The sequence below is a fragment of the Bidens hawaiensis genome, unplaced genomic scaffold (assembly GCF_021521415.1).
Source record: "Bidens hawaiensis isolate Kalapana, Puna unplaced genomic scaffold, B.hawaiensis_p1.1 tig00017586_1, whole genome shotgun sequence".
Classification (NCBI taxonomy): domain Eukaryota; kingdom Viridiplantae; phylum Streptophyta; class Magnoliopsida; order Asterales; family Asteraceae; genus Bidens; species Bidens hawaiensis.
In genome coordinates this window covers 63,021-86,939 of record NW_027492663.1, presented here as the reverse complement: position 1 = coordinate 86,939, position 23,919 = coordinate 63,021, and the positions used below count along the sequence as shown (strand labels likewise).

The 23,919-nt window shown below is 34.8% G+C and overlaps 1 protein-coding gene across 1 annotated transcript; it reads right to left on the bottom strand.

The window, feature by feature from the left end:
• Positions 1-11,464: 11,464 nt before the first annotated feature.
• On the bottom strand, positions 11,465-18,231 carry LOC143554315 (phototropin-1-like). Its single transcript, XM_077044098.1, has 19 exons — positions 18,063-18,231; positions 17,128-17,437; positions 16,338-16,590; positions 16,063-16,133; positions 15,642-15,748; positions 15,492-15,541; positions 15,139-15,243; positions 15,001-15,060; positions 14,407-14,496; positions 14,143-14,304; positions 13,924-14,004; positions 13,738-13,841; positions 13,493-13,542; positions 13,295-13,401; positions 12,622-12,747; positions 12,475-12,526; positions 12,269-12,381; positions 11,806-11,946; positions 11,465-11,721 (listed from the first exon to the last, which is right to left on the bottom strand). The coding sequence occupies exons 1-19, from the start codon at positions 18,151-18,153 to the stop codon at positions 11,620-11,622; spliced, it is 2,175 nt and encodes a 724-aa protein (XP_076900213.1). The 5' UTR covers positions 18,154-18,231; the 3' UTR covers positions 11,465-11,619.
• Positions 18,232-23,919: the final 5,688 nt, after the last annotated feature.

The window sequence follows — 23,919 nt, the reverse complement described above, 5'->3', positions numbered from 1 at the left end:
CTCGTTTAAATCACTTAACGATCTTAGACCCTTGTTTTACGGACGAATCAATATAGTAATTGCATATTACCAACAATTAATCCGCGATATTCGCCGGATTTTCAGTCAATCACATTAAACGATAATACGCTCCTATAACTAGTATAAATACACCACTAACCTATGACAAAACTCATTCAATCACATAATTAAGCTAACCATCACTCATTAAACCCAGATTGTCCTTCCTGAAGTCCGGCTCCGGAGAGGAAGTCTTTTTCGTCAAATAGGCTCGTCACTAGGTAATTAATTATATGTTTGTGATCATAGTTAGCCGATAAGCAAAATCCATATCACAATTAAATCAAACAGAACTTGATTTAATCAATTGATAATTTAGGGTTTATCTACGAAGAAGATGAATCTGGAAATTATATTTATATATCACTATTTTCGTACTCAACTGTCACACCCCGAATCTGGGCCTATGCGTGTGACCAATAGTTGGTACCTGTTTTGTAAATACATCAGAGTTGCGGGTTATTAGCGGAAGTCTTTAATTATAATAAAATAATAATTTAGTATGAAAATCTCTTGGATAATAAATATCCAAGTATTTGGTTTACAAACCTTGTTTATTCTTGTTTACAATATTTTATTTATTTAAAACCGAGCCATCTCCATCTGTGAGCATCTAACTCCATAAATGACTCTTATACCTTGCTATCTGTACTATGCTTGCTTTCCTGTAATGTGGGGAAAAATACGTCAGCGATATGCTGGTGAATCGTTGACTCTAAAAGCATTTTAAATAACAATCATAATACAAATACAGATTTCTTAACATATCTCAGCAATTATATTGCTATACCTGGTATTTGTAACACTGCCCTACACACATATAAGTCTCCGAGCCACGTAGCCCATTCCGGAGGACAAGATATGACCGTTAGCCCGCGGCCACGTAGCCTTTGATTGTTTAGGCTGAACAGTTATGTTTGGATCCAGACACATGTGTATTTGGTCTGAGTTGTTCTTACTATTTAATTTGTATTATAACGTTTTAGAGATCACGTAACCTCATGTAAACATTTGACTGACTCTATAAGACAAATAACCTGTCTATCTTATAGAGTATAGATATGTTTTGACTGATTTATAAAGGTTTAACGTATTCACCTGTGATAGTGATTGTGATTGCTTGTCTGAATGATGTGGTGACCTCGTTTGAAAACCTTTATGAATGAATGATGATTGACCTATCATAAAATAGGTTTATATAAATATCTGGACCGTCTCTTGATCCAGCTACATATCTTTAGTCTGGTTTTAATAGCCTTAAACCTTGACTGATCATTTGTTTGAATAAAATATTAGACCCGTAGTCTTTGCATTTGTTTACAAATCATGTGTTGAGTTTCTTTTTCAAGAAGAAACATTGAATGATTATAATCCTGGTATGTAAAATCTTACGTTTCTTAGTCACGAAGAAACATAAATTTTAACTATATCTTTTGCATATAATGTTTCTTAATTGTGAAGAAACTATTTCTGACTTATATCTTCTTGTATGTAAAAGCTTATGTTTCTTAATCATGAAGAAACATTATCTTAACTATAACCGGTGAATGTTATATTTCTTAATTATAAAATATTATTTTTGACTATATCCTTTGTATGTGAATGCTTACGTTTCTTAAGCATGAAGAAACATTTATTCGATCAAGGTTTTGGGCTATACCCCTGACTATGGTCTAAGCCATATAATATAATAATAAAATAATATTTAGGCAGAACCCCTACCTTACACGGGTATTTGGAGTTTATATGCCTAAGCTGGTATGGGCAGTACTTCTACTCTCTTTCGCGTATTGAGGCTTAAACCGTCAGAACCTTGAGGCTTGGCACGTACTAAGAGGTCGGCACGCAAAACGAGACTAAGTGTGTGAAAAAGTGTGTTTTGGAGGTGTGATTTGAATGTGCCATGAACCTCCCTTTTATAGTCGATATTGGGTCGCGTCGCGTAGCGCGACGGCCCTTAAACATAGGGCATCGCGTAGCGCGATGTCAGAAAAATGACGTGTAGCTGCTGACTCAGCCCTAGCGTCTGCCACGTGTCCCCTGGTCGCGACACGTGTTGCTGTGTCATCATAGGCCGTCATGTAGCGCGATGGCCTTGAGTTTGGGCTCATCGCGTAGCGCGATGGGTTCCAAAACTCAGATTTCCATTTTTAGTCCCTCGTCTTTGATAACTTGCCACTTCTTGATCATACTTTCATTTTCCAAAAATATTAAAGCGGCTCTTGGCGATGCGAGTGTGCGAAGTGCAAAGTGCGCCATCAAAACGCCACATTACGCCCATCGCCCGAGTCCGTGTCCGTGTCAGAGTCTGTGCGCGTCGGGTGCTTCGCACCCTCCGCTAGGACTTTGGAGATTGATTAGCCACTTTAAAACATCATTATGGAAACTTGCTTCCTTATAAAGAGCTTCCATTTCTTTCTTTGTTTCCATATGGGATGAAAATTATCTTCCTTATTTATACCATGTAAAATGCTTCCATTTTCTTCCATCTTTCCATGTGGGATGGAATGAGATATCTTTATTTTCCTTATCTCATTTTTCCCATTACTTGTCTTGTGATTATTTTTAATCCCTCAAATTTCAATGTTGACATTTTTAGTCTAAAATAATTATGGATTTTTCTAGGATGTTACATCAACTGAATGATTTTGATAGTCTGATTGGTTAGCGCATGGTTTGATAAACACGAGACACGGGTTCAAAACCCGGGTCAACCATATATCAGTTTTCTTATTTTGTTTTTATTGTTAATATGATTTAAATCAAATAATATATATAAGTACTCAAAATCAAACTATTAACGAATGTCTCCCTGGATCAACTGGTTTAAACGCTGAACTTAAAGCGCCTGGACCCGGGTTTCGTCAGAACCTCATTTTTTTAATATAAGTTTTATTAAATTAATTATTCTTTATTAATTATTATATTAAAATCAATTAAATCTTATAAAAATCATAATGAATCAAATAAAATTATTTTTTCAAACTAAATAAAGTTTTATAATATATATATATATATATATATAATCTTTTCTCATCTAAAAATCAACTTTTATTTTCGTTAAAGTTTCTTGAAAAACCCGATTAATATTATATTACTATTTAACTACTTGATACCTTTTAATATACTAAAAATAAGATTTTACCGTTAAATTCCGTGTTCAACAAGTAATATAATTCTCATGTTAGCTACTTAACAAATCATTAATTTAAATTCGGTCGTTAAACTAAAATTCGTTAGGTTCTTTCGTTAAACTTTAATTCACTAAACTTTAATTCGTTAACTTATAATTCGTCAAACCATTAAAGATAACTTTATAGTTCAATTTTGTAAACCATTGTAATTTGTTAACATAATATCTTTCGAGTTAAATTTATCATTAAGATCCGTAATTCGCAAACATTATATTTACTATAATTGTGTTAAACTATTAATCGAAAATTAGTTAAAATAATATTTAGTTCGTTAAAATCATTAAGACTTAGAATAATATTATAATAATCAAGATTGGTAAAACTTGTATTATAATCTCAACATAACTTATCAATATATAATCCCGTTAGATTCTCGATTAAAGTCTCGTATTATTTATCCTAGCTAGTGTGGATCATTCAAGTCGGATTTTGTGACGCGTTCGGTTCATACGCCGTTTACAACCTTACAACACTTTCGGTTGCTTCGTTTCGTTATCATGTTTTCGGCTTATATTACAAGTTTAGCTTCGATTTCAATGTGAGTTTCTCACAACCCCTTTTTAAACGTTTTCATGTTTTGGGGTAGCATATGTATCTTATTACAAATTCAAAGTATTACGATTTCGCTTACAAACTACAATTCACTATAAGGACTTGTGTGTTACTTGATTACTTGCTCAAATTTACTTGCACGTGGTAGCCTCAATAAGTATGATCATACGCCCCCCTTTGCACTCAGGTCCATTTGTATCGAGTGGAAAAGGGCCTCATTATCTGAGTACGTTGGTTGTTAACAGCTGGAAAGGACCTTACTTGCGCGATTACCCGAGTACGTTGGTTGATACCAACTGGAAAGGACTTTACTTGCTCGTTTATCACTTGTCCATGAATTGTATGATTTTTTACATACTATATCAAACTGTGGGAATCTCACCAGCTATGTTCATAGCTGACTTTATTTTATACATATGTTACAGGTATAAAGATACGAGAATGAAAGTTAGAAGACACATAGCATGCCTATAGGATATTCAAAGAACAACTTATCATTTGTTTATTTATTTTTTACAACTTGTATTATTTAATAAACTTGTGTTACATGAAGATTTAAATGAAATAATGTTATTATGGTCACCTAATAGTGTCACGTGTGTTTGAGCAATCTGTACGTCACACTCAGGCGTTTCCGCTTTAGCCGGGGTGTTACACCTCGCACCACCAATATTGTCCGCTTTGCCCACGAAGAGCTTACGGATTTGTTTTTGGTTGCTCATGTGGAGACTTCCCCGGAGGTCACCCATTCTGCTACTACTCCCACCTGAGCACGCTTAACTGTGGAGCTCTCCTCTCGTCCACTACCATTAAGCCCAAAACGTGTTGGTGATTTAAGAGGCAGGGCATTTACTTATGAACCAAGGATCTCTCCTGTCCACGGCTGATGTTGGATTTGCCTAGAGTGTTACAAACACCCCCCCCCCTTTTGGACTCATCGTCCTCGATGAGGTTTGCCCCACCATCCAATCCAGGATGTGGGATTTGCCTAAGGTGTACCTCGCGACACCCCCGGGGACTTACCTTCTCTGTTGAGGTTTGCCCCACCATCCCGAACGGCACAAGTGGCTCTGATACCACTTGTAACATCCGGCCCCTCGCACCACCAATATTGTCCGCTTTGCCCACGAAGAGCTCACGGATTTGTTTTTGGTTGCTCAAGTGGAGACTTCCCAGGAGGTCACCCATCCTGCTACTACTCCCACCTGAGCACGCTTAACTGTGGAGCTCTCCTCTCGTCCACTACCATTAAGGCCAAAACGCGTTGGTGATTTAAGAGTGGCAGTGCATTTACTTATGAACCAAGGATCTCTCCTGTCCACGGCCTATGTGGGATTTGCTTAGGGTGTTACAATTCCCATGATGAGATTATTGAAAAGAAAAACAAGATGTGGCCACGGGTTCTCCAAAAGCTTTTATGCGTAAATTTTACAAAAATAAAAATAAAAACATCTTTTGTTTCCTCCTTTATTATTTATAAGTACACAAGAATCCGTTATATGTTTTAAATAAGTTCACCAACATAACATATTGTCACACTACACCCATTGTCGGAGCTAGACATTTTTTTACCTATGGGTTCGGGATTTTTTGGTGCTCGATTTTTTCCGACGCCAAATCTTCGGACCTGGATGGGTCGGTCAGGTCGGCCAAATAGATTAAAAGTCCTCCTGCTTTTTTAGTGACGGACATTTTGGAAACTCTTTATAAATGATGGATAAATTTGGAAAACCATTATTTAAAATGGATATTATGGGAATTTTCCCTCATTATATTATATATAAATGAAAACCCTTAGCTACAGTAGATTTTAGGGGGTCCAATCAGTGGCTGCCACATGGCAGCGACTAAGTTAATTTTTTTTTTAATATTTCAACAAATGTTTTGTTATTTAATCATTTGAAACTAAGGCAACCAAATTAGAAGTTGGTGCGGTGGTTTTGTTGTGTTGTAGTTGCAAGTGGACACGTGGTATGTCTCGGGTTCGAATCTCTTTGAGCCCCATTTTTTTGTAATTGTTCATTTGAATTAAAAAAAAAAGGAAGTTGCTGTGGTGGTATTGTTTTTTACCGTTGCAACTTGTAAGTCTCGAGTTCGAGCCATCTTGAAGCCATTTTTTTAAAATAGAAATAGATTTTTGTATTTATTTATAAACTTCATGCTAAATCAAGAATGAAAAAGTAAGATGGTGTGGTGTTTGTTTTTTAATTTGTTTTAAATACGTTAGTTTGAGGAATTATTTTTTTGCTTCAGTTTTGATACCGTAAAAAACGTTGCCGATACCAACCGATTTCGCGTCAACTTACGGAAACGACGCCCGGGTATAACCAACACATAACTGCCCAGCACGCCCCGAAGCAACACGTCGGGTAATAACCTAGTTAGATTTAAGGTACGTGTTTGTCCGTGCATGGTAAATTCCTTCTACGGAAAAATTATTCTCACACGTTTAATATACAACTTCTGGTGCACTTCCCAAAGCTAATGACATGAGGTATGTGTTGAATTTGATGGTTGAAAACAATAATTCTTTTAGCATCCAAAAATAAATACAACTAATTTCAAATACACCCGTTGTTTTCGAGTTTCATTTATTGAGGAAAAAGAAAGAAGCCCGAAGGATTTTTGAAAACATTATATTTTTTTTTGGAACGACCAACTAAGTAACGCCGGGTACTCTGTATGCGGCCCCCAATGGCTAAAGGTAGCCTGAGCCGGCCACGAGTCCGGACGGACGGAGCCCCTAGCGGTCCACCTATTGACGGATTCCCCGGATAAAACCCGACCCCCTCGCCCGCCAAACGGCACGACAGTGAGAAGCCGGTAAAACCGGGTGAGATCAGGACTCGAACCCTGGCAAGCCAGGGTCATCCCTCATATTCTCCCATATAAATTAGTGATAGTGAGGTTTGAACCCCCTACCTCTCACTAGTAAAGTGAGTGCTCTACTATTAAGCCACATTCAACTTTTTTTATATGAAAGAAATAGAGAGAAAGCGAGAGAATTTGAAGGAAAATTTATGTTTATTTCCTTAAGTAGGAAGGATTTTAGAAAACATTATGTTTCACAAATTCTTTAAAAGAAAGAATAGAGAGAAACTAAGAGAAAATAAAGAAAATATATGCTTATTTCCTTTGTTCTGAATCCTTTCAAATTGAAAAAAAAAATGGATTGAAAAAAAAAATGGAATGAAGTGATTTTTAACACATAAAATTTCCATTTTTATTTTCATTTTTTTAACTTGAGAACGCGATAGATTATGGGGTGATAGTTATACACTTCTTATTTTGCATCTTGTACAACACTACACAACTATTTTAAAACGTCCATAGGTTCAAATTCTTGCAAGTGTAAGGTAAACGTGAAATTTATGAGTTTAAAAATTTATCATTTAAAGAAAAACTAAAATGAAAAACAATAATGCAGAAAAGTATAAACGACGAAGTGACAATTACAAGCAGTTTTTAGTTGCGTAGTAATAGATTTGCACAAATGAACCGATCGATTTCACAAAACTGAATAAAACTAATAAAACTCTAGCAAAACTGTTGATATGGTCTCCTCTCTTTATTGTTAAAGTGACTATTTAAACACAAATGACTAAGGACGCAAGTTAAAACTATAAATGATGACCTTTCTTTGTTTTGTTTAGTTGATTAAACTAAGTTAAAATCACTACAATAAATACATTAAAGTTAAAAGGATATTAAGTTGAAGTCTCACCGTCTATATGACAGTGTGACACTTTAACATGCTTTTCTATAATAAACCACTGCACATAGGTAACGTTTCATATGACTGGTGGAATGGACTATTATGAGGAAATGGACATAAAAAGGTGTTTGATTGGTCAATGTAATGCAATTAGGGGTGAGCAAGATAAGGGTCATACCCTTGAAACCCTTTTACCTGACTCGTAAAACCCTTAATTAGACCCGAACATATAATATGGGTCGGGTAAAGGGTATTTAAATTTCACCTTAAAGGGTAAAAGAGTTTCAAGGGTCCGACCCTTATTCAAACCCTTGACCCGTTTACTAGTTTCTAGATATATATACATCAAATTCGCGATTAATTTGAAATATAGGAGAGGTTTGTATTTTATATATGATTCATCATGAATTTCCCAACTACTAAGAAAAATAAAAATAAAAGACCATACTTTTGATTGAAAACATATATATATATATATACACACACACATGTATGAAAATCACTGAATTGTTCTCTATATGTAATTTGTGAATGTGGATATTATTTGCATCGGTTCAAATGGTTGATAAACTTTCGAAGTTAGAGTTTACTGTGTTATTAACTGAAAATATAATTGTTCTAGGATTCATATATTAAAGACAATATGAGGCATGCAACTAGTAAATACATAAACGGAGTTGCAATTACTGCTTTAAAGGGTAAAGAGTTAGACCCTTGAGACCCTTATTTATACCCAATCCTTTTATTGTTTAGAGGGTAGGGTATCGGGTCCACATTTCTTCCTAAAAGGGTAAAGGGTCTGGGTAGAGTATTAAGTAAAAGGGTAGGGCCATACCCTTTGAACAATCCTAAATGCAATCAATGATACCAAACGGAATCTCATTCCTTCTAAACACATCAAAACCACTAATATGCACTCCTTAGTTTTTTCAACTTCATTCCTTCTTTCACTCTAGTGTCTCGACAACACCACCTACCAACCACCACCTTTGTCCCCACCATCGTTGCCGCCGCCATCACGTACCATCACTGTCACTGCCGCCACCGCCGCCACCACTTGACGACTGGCACCATCGCCACCACCTTCGCCATCGCCACCGCCTGACTATCACAACTGTCGCCATTACCATTTTTAAATTTGGTAATTTTCTTTATTTTGAGGCAACGTTGTTTTTGTCATTTGTATTTTATTCATGTGTTTTTTCGTGCTTACCAAACTTAATATGGTAATGATTTGTCATTCTCAATGGTTAATTAAATAGTGATAACGATACATTTCATTATTTTATCAATTCCATTCTCTCATATAGAAATATTCTATTCCTTTGAATATTTCATTTACCTTTACCAAAAACTCATAATCTTATATCGAAACGATACTGAAAGAATCCATGAGGGGCATTATTGGATTTATTGGTGAACAATAAAAAGTTGCATACTTGTTAGCTATCCATATTTATTACCGGTTCTCTCACAGAAAAAACTATCCATTATTTTTAGAGATGGCAGGAGTTGCCTGACTTGCCTATGTTTCATGCCCTCCAGCCCCTGTACATTTCTAGACCCACATACTTTTAAACTTCACATTGTCCAATCTTTTTGATACTATGGACATCAGACAATAGAAATATATGAAGGGTTAATCCTAATGGGTCACACATGAAAGACTGAAAGGGCTAAGCGGTTAATTAAACCGAGAAAGAAGATGGTGTTATACCAAACTCTGTAGTTAAGAACTAATATACTTTCTGTTTTTCAACTACACTTTTCTAAATAGTAAAAGCTAAAATCCCTAAACTTGTATAAAAAAGAAAAATCCTAAACTTCTTTTAATATCTAGAGTTAATTTCATAGATTTTAAGTCCATATCGCAAATTCGGTTCCTAATTTTGAGACATTACAACTATGGTTAGCAATAGTTTGTAAGTGTAAAATGATGGTCCTCAAAACGGATGGACATTTGTTTTTCTAGTCAAGAGCCTTAGCTTGAATAACTTACTCATTGCCCGAGCTCGATATTTAGAAAAGGAGCTCAAAACAACATGAACTCGAGCTTGAGTTCTTGTTAGAAGAAACAAGCTGAGTTAACTCGAGCCTAGTCGAGCTCGGGTTTAGCTCGTTTACACCCCCTATTTGCCACTATGCAAATGCTTGATATGATTTTATGATCCTATACAAACATAAAATTGATGCTCAAGTATAACATTTTCTTAAGTCTGAAGAGCTAACTTAAATATGCCAACCAAATTATTGCTGTTCTTATCATCAACATATTGAATAACAAAATTAAAATCATATTGTTTAATTCAGGAAACGAGTGATATAAATAGGATGGTAAGCAATCAACATTAATGACACAAACACACGCATGTGTAAGAGGGGGAGGGGACCCACACAATCTATTAGGCTATGTATACATATTGATTTTAAAAAAACTTACGTACTTGCTTCTTAGAAGTGTAGAACCAACATATAAAAAAATTTAGTGAACCCATAAAAATTATAGATGCGAACCCATAGTAGCAAGTTTGATGTTCATGTCATACCATTTATATATTTAGTAAATGTTTATAATTTGGCATGCTGAGAACCAATCTATGCCTCTATGGTGTCAAAGGTTCACTGGAAATTTGCATAAGAGAATCAACATTTTAACTGGAAATTTTCATAAGAGAATCAAGATTTGAACGGGGTTCAAACAATTTGTCATGTAACATTATGATATATTGATGATGAATATTTATGATTAAGTGATTATGAATAGGAGTTAAGACAGACAATTATATGACATTATTGAAGGGTGACAGATAAAAATTTAATGAAAATAACAATGCACCTTAATTACGTCCATTATCTTGTCTTTTAATTAATTAGTTTCCATTATTCGAAATTTTGAATCGATTTTTTTTTAATTGGAAAAACAATTTAAAAAATGTTAGTTTTATATTATTTTAAAAATGTTAAGTCTTATACACTTTATTATTTATTAAAAATACTATAAAATAACATATTCTTATATTTATTTTGGGTTAAGTATTCTTATATGTAACAAAGACATTATGCCTTGATGTTAATACACCTATAATGGTATGTCTAATTTGTTACAATGGTATGTCTGAAGAGTCCAATTATAACAATTTTTAAACTAATTACAACGATACATATAACTTTACATACGACACATGAATTGTAATTAATGATACCAGTAAACCATTATAACAATGAAAAACACTTGTAATTTAATCGGCGCATCCTAAAAATTTTGTACAATTCACAATTAAAATGAAAACTGTTAAACTGATCCTGTTTATATATCGTATTTTAAACTAAGATATTTTTATATTGCAATTTTGAGTAGAGATGAGGTCAAACCTGGACCGGCCTGACTCAAACCAGGTTAGGATCGAGACTAGTTTTGTGGAGACTTGAGGGCCGGAGCATATGGTGATGGGTTGGTCCGGATGTTGTCGGGTTTTTAAGTCGTGTTAGCAGTAGGGGTCACTGGTCAGGTCAAACCGTCAAACCCAATTTTATGTTAGGTTGCTGGTTTTCTGTTGGGCTGATGGGCTGGGCTCAACAACTTTGTATTGATAAAATTCCAATATGCTAAGAAGTAAGAACCTACTGACTCCTGTAGTTATAGGTCATTTATAATTCCTAAGTACATTCAAATTCAATTCATAAATTTCATGACTGTAATGTAACACAAAAGGTGAGTTTGCACACAAACGTGTGAAATATATACTGATCAATTGAATGTTCTAGACACCCTTCGAACGCCGCAACTGTCATGACGGTTTTTGGTGCTAATCATAACTATCCTAAACTACATCTTTGAAGCATCTAGACCCGGGCATAATGACATAATAATAATGTGACATATTTACAGGCAAAGACGAGTGTTACATAATAAATAAACGGAACACGTAACAAAATAATAATCTGATACAAACCAGAAAAATAATAAATATTACAGTACATATAATGTTGATTTGATTCGACCATTAATTAAGCTAGAAATTATTTAAAATCCAAATTATCATGAAAATAAAACTCACAAACTTAAGCAAAAGGCACACACAAACACTTCCATAAATCTCAAAAGACATTATTCTCCAAATCTTTAAGTCCGGGGTCAACCTCTCTGACTTTTTCATCTTCATTCTCCCCAAACACAGGAGTATCTAGCTTAGGAGGGTTCTGAAAGAAATATACAAAATATAAAGTGTGTAAACTTTTTATAAATCCAACTTTTAGTAAGCTGCTGGAGTTCAAAATGGTTACCTCGCAACGAACTAATGCCCAATTAATGCCACGAAAAAATGGGTGTCGTTTCACTTCACTCGCGCCTTCGCGTGAGCCCAAACGATTCTTTGGATCCCTATGCAACAATCTGTAAATCAACTGTTTGGCAGAAAGGCTTACCTGCATCACATTCAAATTCTTTATGATCGGTTTCTTTTCATATGATATTTTTCTTATATTGGCACATGAATATATACTACATGTGCCGAACATATGAAGCTAACTATATGTGATAAGCTAGGAGCTGATTCAAAAGTTAGCCGACTTATATGGACCATCTAGATGGGACATAAAAGGCCGAACATAATAATGGTATAATTTAGGCTACAAATGAAGTTATGGGCCCAATAAGTAGGGAACACAAAGGTCTCGACAAGCCAGATTTACATTTAAAAGGGTCAAAACTGCCACTTCTAAAACTACGCTTGTGGAAAAAACATACCGCTATGCTACTAGGAAACTTTAGATCTTTATGAAGAATGTTAACGAATGTTCGTTGCCTCGTCTTTCCTCTAAATGGCGTGTACCCATAAAACATCTCATATAGAAGAATACCTAGAACACCACCACATATGGATCTTTCAACTTTTTAAATAATAGCAAATTTTCTTAAGTTAACCAAAATATGTATAGAAGTGAAGTTTTTACCAAAAGCCCACCAATCTACTGCACTAGAATGCCCATCTCCACTTATAATCTCCTGGAAAAAAAAATGCAAAAAGTTAAAATAAAAATCTGTATATTATATGAAACTTGACTTGCAAGTTAAATAAAAATTGTAATAACTACACAAACCGGAGCGATATACTCTTCTGTTCCAACAAACGAGTTTGATGCACGAACAGGTTCGGCCATGAAAATTGGAGTCTGTTGATTTTTCTGATGCCTCTTCTTCTTTACACTTATTTCAGAAGTCAAAAGCTGAATCAAGAAATTAAGGACTTCATTAATGATTAAACCACAAACTTAATTGAAACACATTTTAGATTGGTAGCAACGACTCTTTGGGTCGATTTCAAGTAGAAAAGTGTTCGTATATGCTTCTCGAGTTTATGTTTTATTATAGTTATTACTTTTAATTTACCATTTATCTTTAAGTTTGTTTGCTAATTACTTTTTATTCTATGTCTAGTTTGAATACTAGAATAGTTATTAACGTTTTATCAATATCATTAATTGATTTGCTTTATTATTATTTGATTTTTATTTATTTAATACACAGAATATTTCAAATCTTTTGAATTCTTTCAAAGATATTTTACCACTCCATAAAAACTAACTTTCCCCAAATAGTTAAAACTATGAAACTAATACATCAATTTGATGTCACATGTCATGAAACCACATGTGTTGTTAATATATCTAAAACGCGCATAATCATGCCTTAAAAATATGTTTGCTAGAATGTAATTTATCATGTTTTAATCGCGTTACGAAATGAAATTAAAGAAGTATTGATTAGAGATACCTGAGGTTTGCAAGATGTCAAGCAAGAAAGATCAAAATCTGTTAAAGCTACATGTCCAGTGCTTTGTATCAATACATTTTCTGGCTTCAGATCTCTATATATAATACCTACACCACCAATGACAGTTTGGTCACTAAAAGGTTTGTCGGCATCATCCAATGCTTCATTAACTCATAGATGATCGTAAACAACATGTACCTTGACAATGAAGGTACTCCAATGCCACGAGCACCTCGGCAGCATAGAATCTGTACGGAAAACATAAGAGTTTTTGTTTGCTCAAATTTAGTCACTAAAAGCAACATATCTGTGGTTAAGACCGATTTAGCGACTACTTGTTTGTTGATACTATTAGCGGCTGAACAAACAATCTGGTCACTAATTAGGAATCTTTTTTATTCGTCTCGGTTAAAAAAGAATCAAGTTTGAATTAGGTTTTTTACCTTACGGCATCTTCCTTCAAGACCTTCATCGTCTGTCTGTCTAAAAGCATAAAAAGCTCTCCGCCCGGACAATAGTCAGTGATCAAACAGACATGAGTCGGTGTCTGCAAAGATAAACTAAACAAATTAGTATCACTGATTGAGTTATAAATCTAGGAGCTATGAAAACCAGATATGGTATTTGACCTGAAACGAAGCATATAATGCCGGAAGAAAAGGATGGTCTAAGACGTCTAAGATCTCCCGTTCAGCGCACGCTCTGTGCACCTATTTTGTGCAAAGAAAAGTTTTAGTTGCAAAAGTAACGACGAAAATGGAGTACTAGAACTGGTAGGAAACTTTCATGGTGGAGTACCATTATTATGTTATGGACATAAAAGAACAAGATATGCAATATGTGCTTACCTTGTTACGGTTAATCATGACGCCTTTATCCATAGCTTTCATAGGGAAAAATTCACCAGTTCCACATAACTCGACTAGATGAACACTTCCAGTGTCATTAGAACCTAGAGGCTTTATGGGCCTAAAATGCCTTAATCCTAACCTTTCCCCACTCTCAATAACCTAAAAACGCCATAAATGGTTAGATGTCTCGGTCACTCAAAGGATCAGAACGTGTATTACTAGCGACGGATCAAATCTGAGACATTTTTAAGGATAGACTACCTTTAAAATAGCCTTCCACGCTGATGTGTCCCTTCGATGAGGCTTCGGTTGAACTGTATTCGAGTGTTTTGCCCATAGATCATCCGGGGTCTGTGTATTATTAAGAAATTTCACTCAAAAATTGTTGTGACATTGATCCAAACATTTTTAAAAGAAAAAAAAAATCTATATTTTGACAAGTGCTTACAGGTTGGAAGATTTAATTTATAAATACATGTAACGACTTTTATACTCACTACTAGAAAACATGGTATCGCTAGAAATTTCGGTCTTAAATGAGTCTTGCAATAATCAAAGTTGCGACCGTTTCACGACTAGTGAATTTGCCATTGTTTTTAACAATATTTCGGTCCCAAATATGTGACCGTTCTGTCACCAATTTAAAACAACCAAAAAAGTTGCGACCAATACCCGTGTAGTATGTCACTAAACTGCAACTTTGTGATTTTTGTCACAAAACAGTCGCTAAATTTACATCTTTTTCCCGTAAAGTTCGGTCATAATTACTACAACAACCTCTTTGTATATTCTAACTGCTCATGGAAAATTATGTGCAAATCACATATCTACTTTTCTAGTTACTTGAGTTTTTACCATATTAGCATCCGGAAGTTCTCGCACTGCTACATCACTATTTTCCGCAGCCTCTTTCACCTGAAACAACCAAAACACGACACTTTAGTGACCATCCACATGCTGGATAATATTGGTTTTGTATAGGCTTGTGATTACCAGAACTGAACCATCTTTAACAGTGGTTTCAGGGATACAATTATGAAGTGGCTCAACATTCTGACTTCCATCTAGTTGTACTCCAATGAAGTATTGTACTTCTCCCTACACAACAAAAAGTGCATACAATCTTTATATACATTTATTTAAACATAAAGTTATTTTTCGTGAAATGCTTCAAATAACTAGAAACCAAACGGTTCATTTTGTCACTACTAGAAAACTACTACTAGAAAACTGACTGTCACTGACAAACATATCAGTCGGTATACACAATGGATGGTTCACCAAGGGACCACCGACCGACTGATTTATATTGTGTAAATGAATTTGGTTATTTCCTAGAGTAGTACCTTTTGATCACGCATAGGTTGAAGATGAAACAAATTCCAAAACTTTTTGCCTGATTAATTGTCACAAAAGATATTTAGCACAAACAATTCAAATTAATTACTGGATACATATTTGCCAAAAAAGATATGTGTATGTGTGTATTAATATACCGCTTTTCGTATAATTGATGAGCTGTACGGTAACCTCCGTTTGGTTATCAATTGCCTCTCTAATTTTTTTCACAGTCGATGGATCAGTTTCGGGCCCTTGAAGAAACCTTCAGAAAACAAATATAGATAAATCTAAAGTGTGAACTATATTAGGCATATTTAGGTCATTTTTACTGAAAATTTGAAAAATCAACTGTTTTATATATATAGACAGATCCCTCGATATTCTGTCAGTGAATGTGGTTTATGTCGATAATTCGTCGATAAGCATGGCGTGGGTAATGCATTTAACGACAGATAATTGACAAGATGTATTTGCGACGGATACCAACACCGCATCATGTATCACAAAGAGGCATTTTTCTGACAGAATACCGACGATGTATAATTCCTTACAACTTTTTATTCTGTTTTCGTATACCTGCAATTTCTTCCCAGGATCTCTTCGCGGCTATACTCCGTCAACTCTAAGAAACTATCGGATGCAAAAATCTGGAGATACAGATCATGTAAGCGTAAGAAATTTTGAATATTCTTACCAATTGTAAGAATAAATTGTATAGCAAAATCATATAAAAAATCTTTTGCATGGTTCATTTTGTTGCAACTCATGAACAATGGAAATTTGGCTATTGGCAACGACTTAATATTGTTGTCCCTAAAAAAGTTTTTGAATAGCGACCGTTAAAGACTTACGATGGGGTTGTCGGGAAGCCGTGGGTCAGTAATGACGAAATTTTTCTCGATACGTTCAAGAGTTGTCGCTAAATCGATACCCTTACTCATTTCTTTCTTTCGTACTTTGTCATCTAAACTCTCCGGCCTCGAATCATCCTTAAACTCATAATCGTCTTCATCGTCAGCCTCACCATCTGTATCCTGAATGTTAACGTCTCCCTCGAATCCATCATCGAATGCTTCGCTACTTTTTCGGTTTTTCTTCTTAATCCTACATCATAATGATATACATTATTCTTAAAACTATATCAAAATCATGTACAATAATAGCATATAGCATTACTACTCCTAATTATATTGTATAGTAAAAACATGAACAATATTATAAATAGGGTGTGAATTAAACCGAGTTAAATAAAAGCAACCAATCGGTCGGTAATTTGGTGTTATGTTATAAAAAATCAATTTTTTTTGTTTCGATTTTATCAGCCAAAAATTAAATAAACAAAACTAAATAGAACCGAATAAACTGAAATGGACAAACCGATAGGACGGAAAAACACATTATAAGTAATTTTTTTAAAAAATTAATAAATTTTGTAGCCCAAATAATTAATTAAGCATTTACTAATAAGAATAGACCCAAAATTTAATGTTCAAATTCATTATTTTTGTCATGTTTCATCGCAAAGTTTTCAAGCCCAGACGATAAAAAAAAAACCAAACCACTGCGAAAACCGATAACATGAAAAACACAAAAACCGAAACTAAACGTTTTCAAAAATCTAAAATCGAACTTCCAAAGTACCCCATAAAAGAAATTCGTTTTGATTTTTTCTGCTTCTTTTCCGGGAGTTCATCAATCGGCTGCATGGTTGTTAATGTTCGGACACCGGGATGTGAGTTCCGTCTTGGGCGTCGTGGTGGTGGCGGAGGAGTCGCAGTTTCTGCAGATCTTCGACGCCCTAAATTAAACACGCCGGGTTTGTCTTTGTCGCTTTTATTTCGTGAGTCCGTCGCAAATGGGTGACGGTTGGTGGATTCACTTAGTGATCTTGGTCGTTTCACTGCCTCCACCAACTCGGTCACTGAGCTAGTTGCCATGTCTTTTTGCCGGGCTGCAACATTTTTATTAAACACACAAGTAAACATATTACAAAATAAAAAATTGTCAATTTTCATCTATTTATAAGAAAACTAGCTAGTTAAACTTGTATTTGTTTGATTAAAAGTGGTTAAAAATGATTATATGGAATGGGTAGATTTTGTAGAACAAGTTAATATTGTTTTAGTAATTTTTTTTTTCTTTTGTATGTTTAAACTTAACAAATATTAGAGTTAATAATAAGGATAAAATGTTACATCGTGATTTTGTTCTCAGTCTAGAAATTACATCCTTATTCTGGGGCATTACTCCAAGTTTTATCCCGGATTGCAAGGAAAAAGTAATTTGAAGAAAAATGAGGAAGTCACAAGTCATCCGTGGGTTTTGATACGGAAAAAGGTGACCCCCCCCCCCCCCCCCCCTCATTTTAGGGGTAAATGGGATAAAAGTGGAGTATGGAAGACTCTCTATACTCTAATGGTTCTTTTAAAAATTACCACATCCATATAATTTAACTATTTAACTCTAAAAATTATATTCTTTGATAGTTACTCTAAAGAATATTTTGCATATCTAATTTGTATTTCAAAATTAACCTTTTTCATGACTACAGTCTTAAAATAATTAAATAGAAATACCATCATATCGAATTAAAGATTCAGGCAACCCATTTGGCCGAAGTGTCTTCTCTTTCTTGCCTTCGGTGTGCTTACTTACCTCCACTTGCATTCTGTTATAATCCACACGAAAAACAAATATAAATGAACTAAATTATTCATTAACAAAAGTAAAACGCTCAAGTTCATAACCTGGTGTAAAAAAAACTAGAAACATGTATAATTTCATACGTTCTTCGAGGACATGAAGTTATTCTCCAGTTTGGATACTTCGTTCAAGTGCACTCACTGGGATAATTAAGTGTCAAACTTCGACTAATTTTAACAAATTTTCATCTAATCTTCTTGTAGTAACTCCACGTGTCCAGTATCAATTGACTTACTTTGATTAGAAGAGTTTGTATTGGTCAAATTGATGAAGCAAAACATTTATCAGTGTTTGTCTTTCTAAATGGAGAGCGATTAAATCAAATGTGTTACGAAAATAAATAAAAAAAGGTTGTGGAAAAAATGTTTTGTAGCGCATGTCAACAAACATGTGACAGTCGTGTGCTAAATTTTGGACATTTTATGTTGGATGCAAAAGTAAAACGAACATGATTATTGACAATTGAATTAGAGATAAAGTGGACCCTATAGGGTCATACGGATAATAAAGACTAGACCCTGTCACTCACCCTCTCCTAGTAACATCAGTCACAAATATGCTCTCAATTAAATGGTCCTTATATTAAAAGACCACCATCCCTCCTTATTGATCTTATCTATAATGAACTAAAAAAACAAATTGAATAATTAAATTACAAATAGGCTTGTTAAAATGTTTGCTATATGTGAATTTGGTAGGGCATATACACGAGTCATCTCTATCACCTAACTCGTGTGTAGCTGTTGATAACCCGATAAGGGCACATTAGTCTTTTCACGAAAAGTGAAAACCATTTAATATCATGACAATATAATTCAAGACACATTAGGATAGCTTTGCTAACTATAATTGCACTATGCTAAAGAAGAATTTGTTCGTATTCGTTGTACGTTAAACATGAGATACTAGGCATGTACGCTAAACATGAGATACTAGGCATGTGACATAGTCCTATACATCGATGATAAATTTGGTATATAATATCACGGTCTAAAATAATCAAACTAAAGGACCTATATTAATTAGATGAGGGCATGATACAACTCACGTTGTGATCGATGGCCTTGTTAGGACGACACTAGAGTTGTCACCATGCTAAAGAGGAATTTGTTTTTATTCATGGTACGTTAAACATGACTACATGAGGCACACAGAACATGTGACGTAGTCATGTACTTAATAAATCTGGCATATAACGTCGACTTCTAAAATAATCAAACCTATAGACCTGTATTAATTAGATAAGGGTATGCTAGTCTTTTCATCTACGAAAAATGGAAACTAGTTAATAACACAACAAAATGATACAACTCACATTGCAATAGCTTTGTTAAGGCGACACTAGAGTTGCCGCCATGCTAAAGAAGAGTGAGTTTGTATCCATTGTATGTTAAACAAAAGATACCAGACATGTGACACGGTCATATATATATACTCAATAAATTTGGCATATAACATTACGGTTTGAAATAAACATACCCGATGAATTTGAGCAGGGGCGGACCCACATAGTTCCTATTGGGGTCCCGGGACACCAATGTTTTTTAAAAATTACTTAAAGACGACATATTAAATTTTGTAAGGACCTCATGAAAATTAATACTTGGAACCCATACTATTAAAGTTGAACTAGTATAGTAGAAAGTCCCTTGTTTTTTCTTTGAGAGGTTGCAGGTTCAAGCCTCACCATACCTTAGGGTATTTGTGTTTTTTCTTTAGTTTATCCCATATAACCATTATCACTTTAGTTTATCTATATAACCATTATCACCATGCAACATATATAATGACAACATGAGTTTTACATATACTTAATTATTTATCTTGTGTATGTATATTATAATTATCATTTATTTGTATAAGAGTTAGTTTTTCATGTCTTGGTTATTCATGTAAGACCATATATATATAGCTTACGCTTATGTTTTTCGGGTATGAATAAAAATGAATTAAAAGTGTATGTTTTATCTAGTTTCTAATCTATATTCTTTCTACTTACTCGTTTACGATGACACCATATTTTCGTGTTTTATTATGTTCCTCCTCTCGACTCGACCCGAATAACGACCGACCCAAAAATTTTGTAAACCGGAAAAATTGGGACCCCATTGACAAAAAATCCTGGGTCCGCCACTGAATTTGAGGATGTTGCCGGATTCATCTTTGATGGGGGAGACAGTGAGAAGGTTCCAAAAGGGTGAACCATCTTTCTTGTAGTTAAGGAGCCTGCCACAATATGTTGAACCCTTTTGCAATGCTTCCCTGATTTTAGCCACATCTTCAGGGTTCGTGTCTGCACCCTGTAGGAACCGGCTGCAACCCAACCCAACCAAGTCAACCAACTTATTTAATATGTTCATATGCATGTTAAAAAGGTTAACAGTTTAAAAGTTCAGTGTCACGTTTTTAGGCTAAAATATAACTTTAAAGTTCAATCCATACCCGAGGTGCTTATTTTTCACCTTTTGGAGACCACCACAAAAATGTCAAAATGGTCCAATTTTGCGACTGACAAAAATGTCATAAAATTAGTGACGAGAACCAAACGGTGAAGAAAAAAACATTTTGGTTTTAACATTCGCAAATGCTTGTTTTCTAATGTATGTGAAGTTGTAGTTGGCGATTATAGCTCGACAATAATAAAATCACTAGAGAAGCGATTGATACCAGTTTCTACCGATAACTTCTTTAGAAGTATAACCGGTCATCTTAAAGAAACCCGCACTAGCATACAAAATCGGATAGTCGGGTTTCGTGGCATCAGAAACCACAAACGTCTGTTGAAATGTCGATAACGCATCTTTCAAGTCCTCGGATACTTTTAATCCTCCTTCGGTACCTTAGAGTATCATATAAGATAAAATATATTAGTTAGAGTTAATTTATTGTAATTAATTTTACCGTAAGGTTAACGTATAAATGAAATTAATGTATTAAACATGAGAATCAAATGAAGTAATTATATATACCAGTAGAGTAATTATGTAATAACATCATAGAGTTGATGTTATTACATAATTACTCAAAATTAAGGTTTTGTGACAAAAACATGCAAATATAGTATATTTGAGCCATGTGTTTTGGCCGCGCATTGTGTGAGCATGATACTAAATAAAATTTATATCGGAGCGTTCGTAGAAACATTTTTGTATTCGAAATTTAAAGTAACCTTATGTTATGATAAAAAGGTAAAATATATATTAAATTTAACTAGTACCAGTTTTGAACGAAACGTATACCAAAATTTCGAATGAAATATATACCGAAGTGTAGATATAGATAGGCAGGTAGTGACGGTATATTTGGAACTTAAGAGATTCATAACATTTTCAAAAGTAAGTATGTGAATTATTAATTATAAAAATAATATAGTAAAAAATTTAACATGTAAATGTAACTAAGAATTTACTAGATATTGAAATGGAACTTGAAAATAATTAAACAATAACTACCTAAGTTGAAAATAGAAATGCTTTGGACACATAGTGTAAAACTAATTGGTTTATTTCACAAATAGTGAATATTGTGAGATAACTACAATATAGTTTTTAATTATATAAATATGGATTTTAATATATATATATATATATATATATATATATATATAATGTATTTTAAAAACTATATCAACAAAACAATAATCTAACTTTTCAAGAAAATGGCTTTATCTTGATTAGCTAAATTATATCATTTTAGCTTGTTTAATTATAAGTAATATTTCATTTAACCTATATAAAATAACATGATATAGACAAAACGTTCTTTTCATAAGAATAAATATAATTATCCTCAATCCTCATTAATAGAACACACCATACCTTTTTCCTACATGCTTTTAGAAAATCTGATGTTTAATTGTTTATTCTCTGGCTAGTCCGTGTGGAGCTAAGTACGTAATAAACAAAATGCTTACAAATATAAGCATATATAGTTATTAAAGGAGACAACAATTCTCATAAAGTACAGAAAATACTAGCATGTATATGAATATAAAAACATAAACTAATCCAATGTTCACCGTTAAGACATGCAGAGTGTGAATAATTTGATTGTTGGTATAGAGAAATTTCTGTTTCTACACACTCGTAATTTTTTAAATGTACACAAATAAAATATAGAGGAAATCAAAATTATAACTTAATGACTGATAATAATCTAACTGATCTGTGCTACTTCTAACTTCTGATCTGTGCCACTTCTAACTTTCATTTGCATTGTCGAAAGAAACACGACTTACACAATCATCATAGATTTACGTCTGATATCACTCGATTCATTTATAACTAAGATTTGTTTAATTCCCCACTGCTCATACTCATGTATATGCGCGAAATAAGGTGAAAAGTAAGTGTAAATCTATGATGGGTATGTAGGGGTATGGTACTAAAACCCGGTTCTACGACCCTAAATCTATTATGTTTGGCTTATTTCATTACATGGACTAATACAATGTTATTGGGCCGAGGGGGTTTTGTGGAGGTAACCCTAACTGGGCTAGGCCCATTAGGGTACCATGATGGTGGTCATGAGACTCTATATAAGGAGGTCTCCACCTCCTTATCATGGGTCATGCTCAATAAGAGCCACTACCACTTTTTGTGTCTGTAAACAAGAAATCCTCAGGATATCTTAGCAGTCACCTCCACACCCCCGAAACCATTGCAGGTCTCAACATGGAGAGATCACAGGCGCAGCCGCAGAGGAAGAAGATCAAGACGTGGTTCGTTCATCTCAAAATCCGTGGAAACATCGTCATGGATCAGGTAAGATTCATTTCATGATTCGACATTGGCGCCATCCGTGGGACGGCAACGAACTGCCCTTCGATCTTCATCTCGGCTGTCAGATCTCTCCCAAGAAAAACACAGATCTGGAAGTTTACAGAAAAAGGCTTCAAAGATCTAAAAAGAGGCTTATATTAAAGCTCAAAAAGATCCATAGATCTAAAAAGAGATTTCCAGATCTGGGCAAGAAGGAAAATCCGTGATTCGAATGATCAGATCTCCGAATCTGTGATGGTTTTAAATCTATTCCGGGCTTCAGATCTGTCCAAATCTGATTTACAGATCTAGGTCTAGATTACAGACCTGGATTTTAGGTCTAAAGTTGCAGATCTGACTCTTAAATTGCAGATCCAGAAATTACCAGACTTCCGCCGCCATGTACGCATTCCCGTGGGTTCTCACTCCGCAGCCGTGCATGTGCCGCCGCGGAAACCACCATCTGGGTTTTGCGCAAGAGACCTCCGCCATGCACGCGCACTCGCGAGTCACCACTCTATCGCCGTGCATGCGCGCATCAGGCTACGCGCCAAGGTTGGGAATCCTCCTAATATCCCATATGGCTACGCGCCAAACTTCAAGGTTGGGAATCCTAATATCCCATATGGCTACGCGCCAAGGTTGGGAATCCTCCTAATATCCCATATGGCTACGCGCCAAACTGCAAGGTTGGGAATCCTCCTAATATCCCATATGGCTACGCGCCAAAATGCAAGGTTGGGAATCCTCCTAATATCCCATATGGCTACGCGCCAAGGTTGGGAATCCTCCTAATATCCCATATGGCTACGCGCCAAACTTCAAGGTTGGGAATCCTCATAATATCCCATATGGCTACGCGCCAAGGTTGGGAATCCTCATAATATCCCATATGGCTACGCGCCAAACTTAGGGGTTGGGAATCCTCATACCATATGCTCACGCATATTACACATGCTTACACATCACA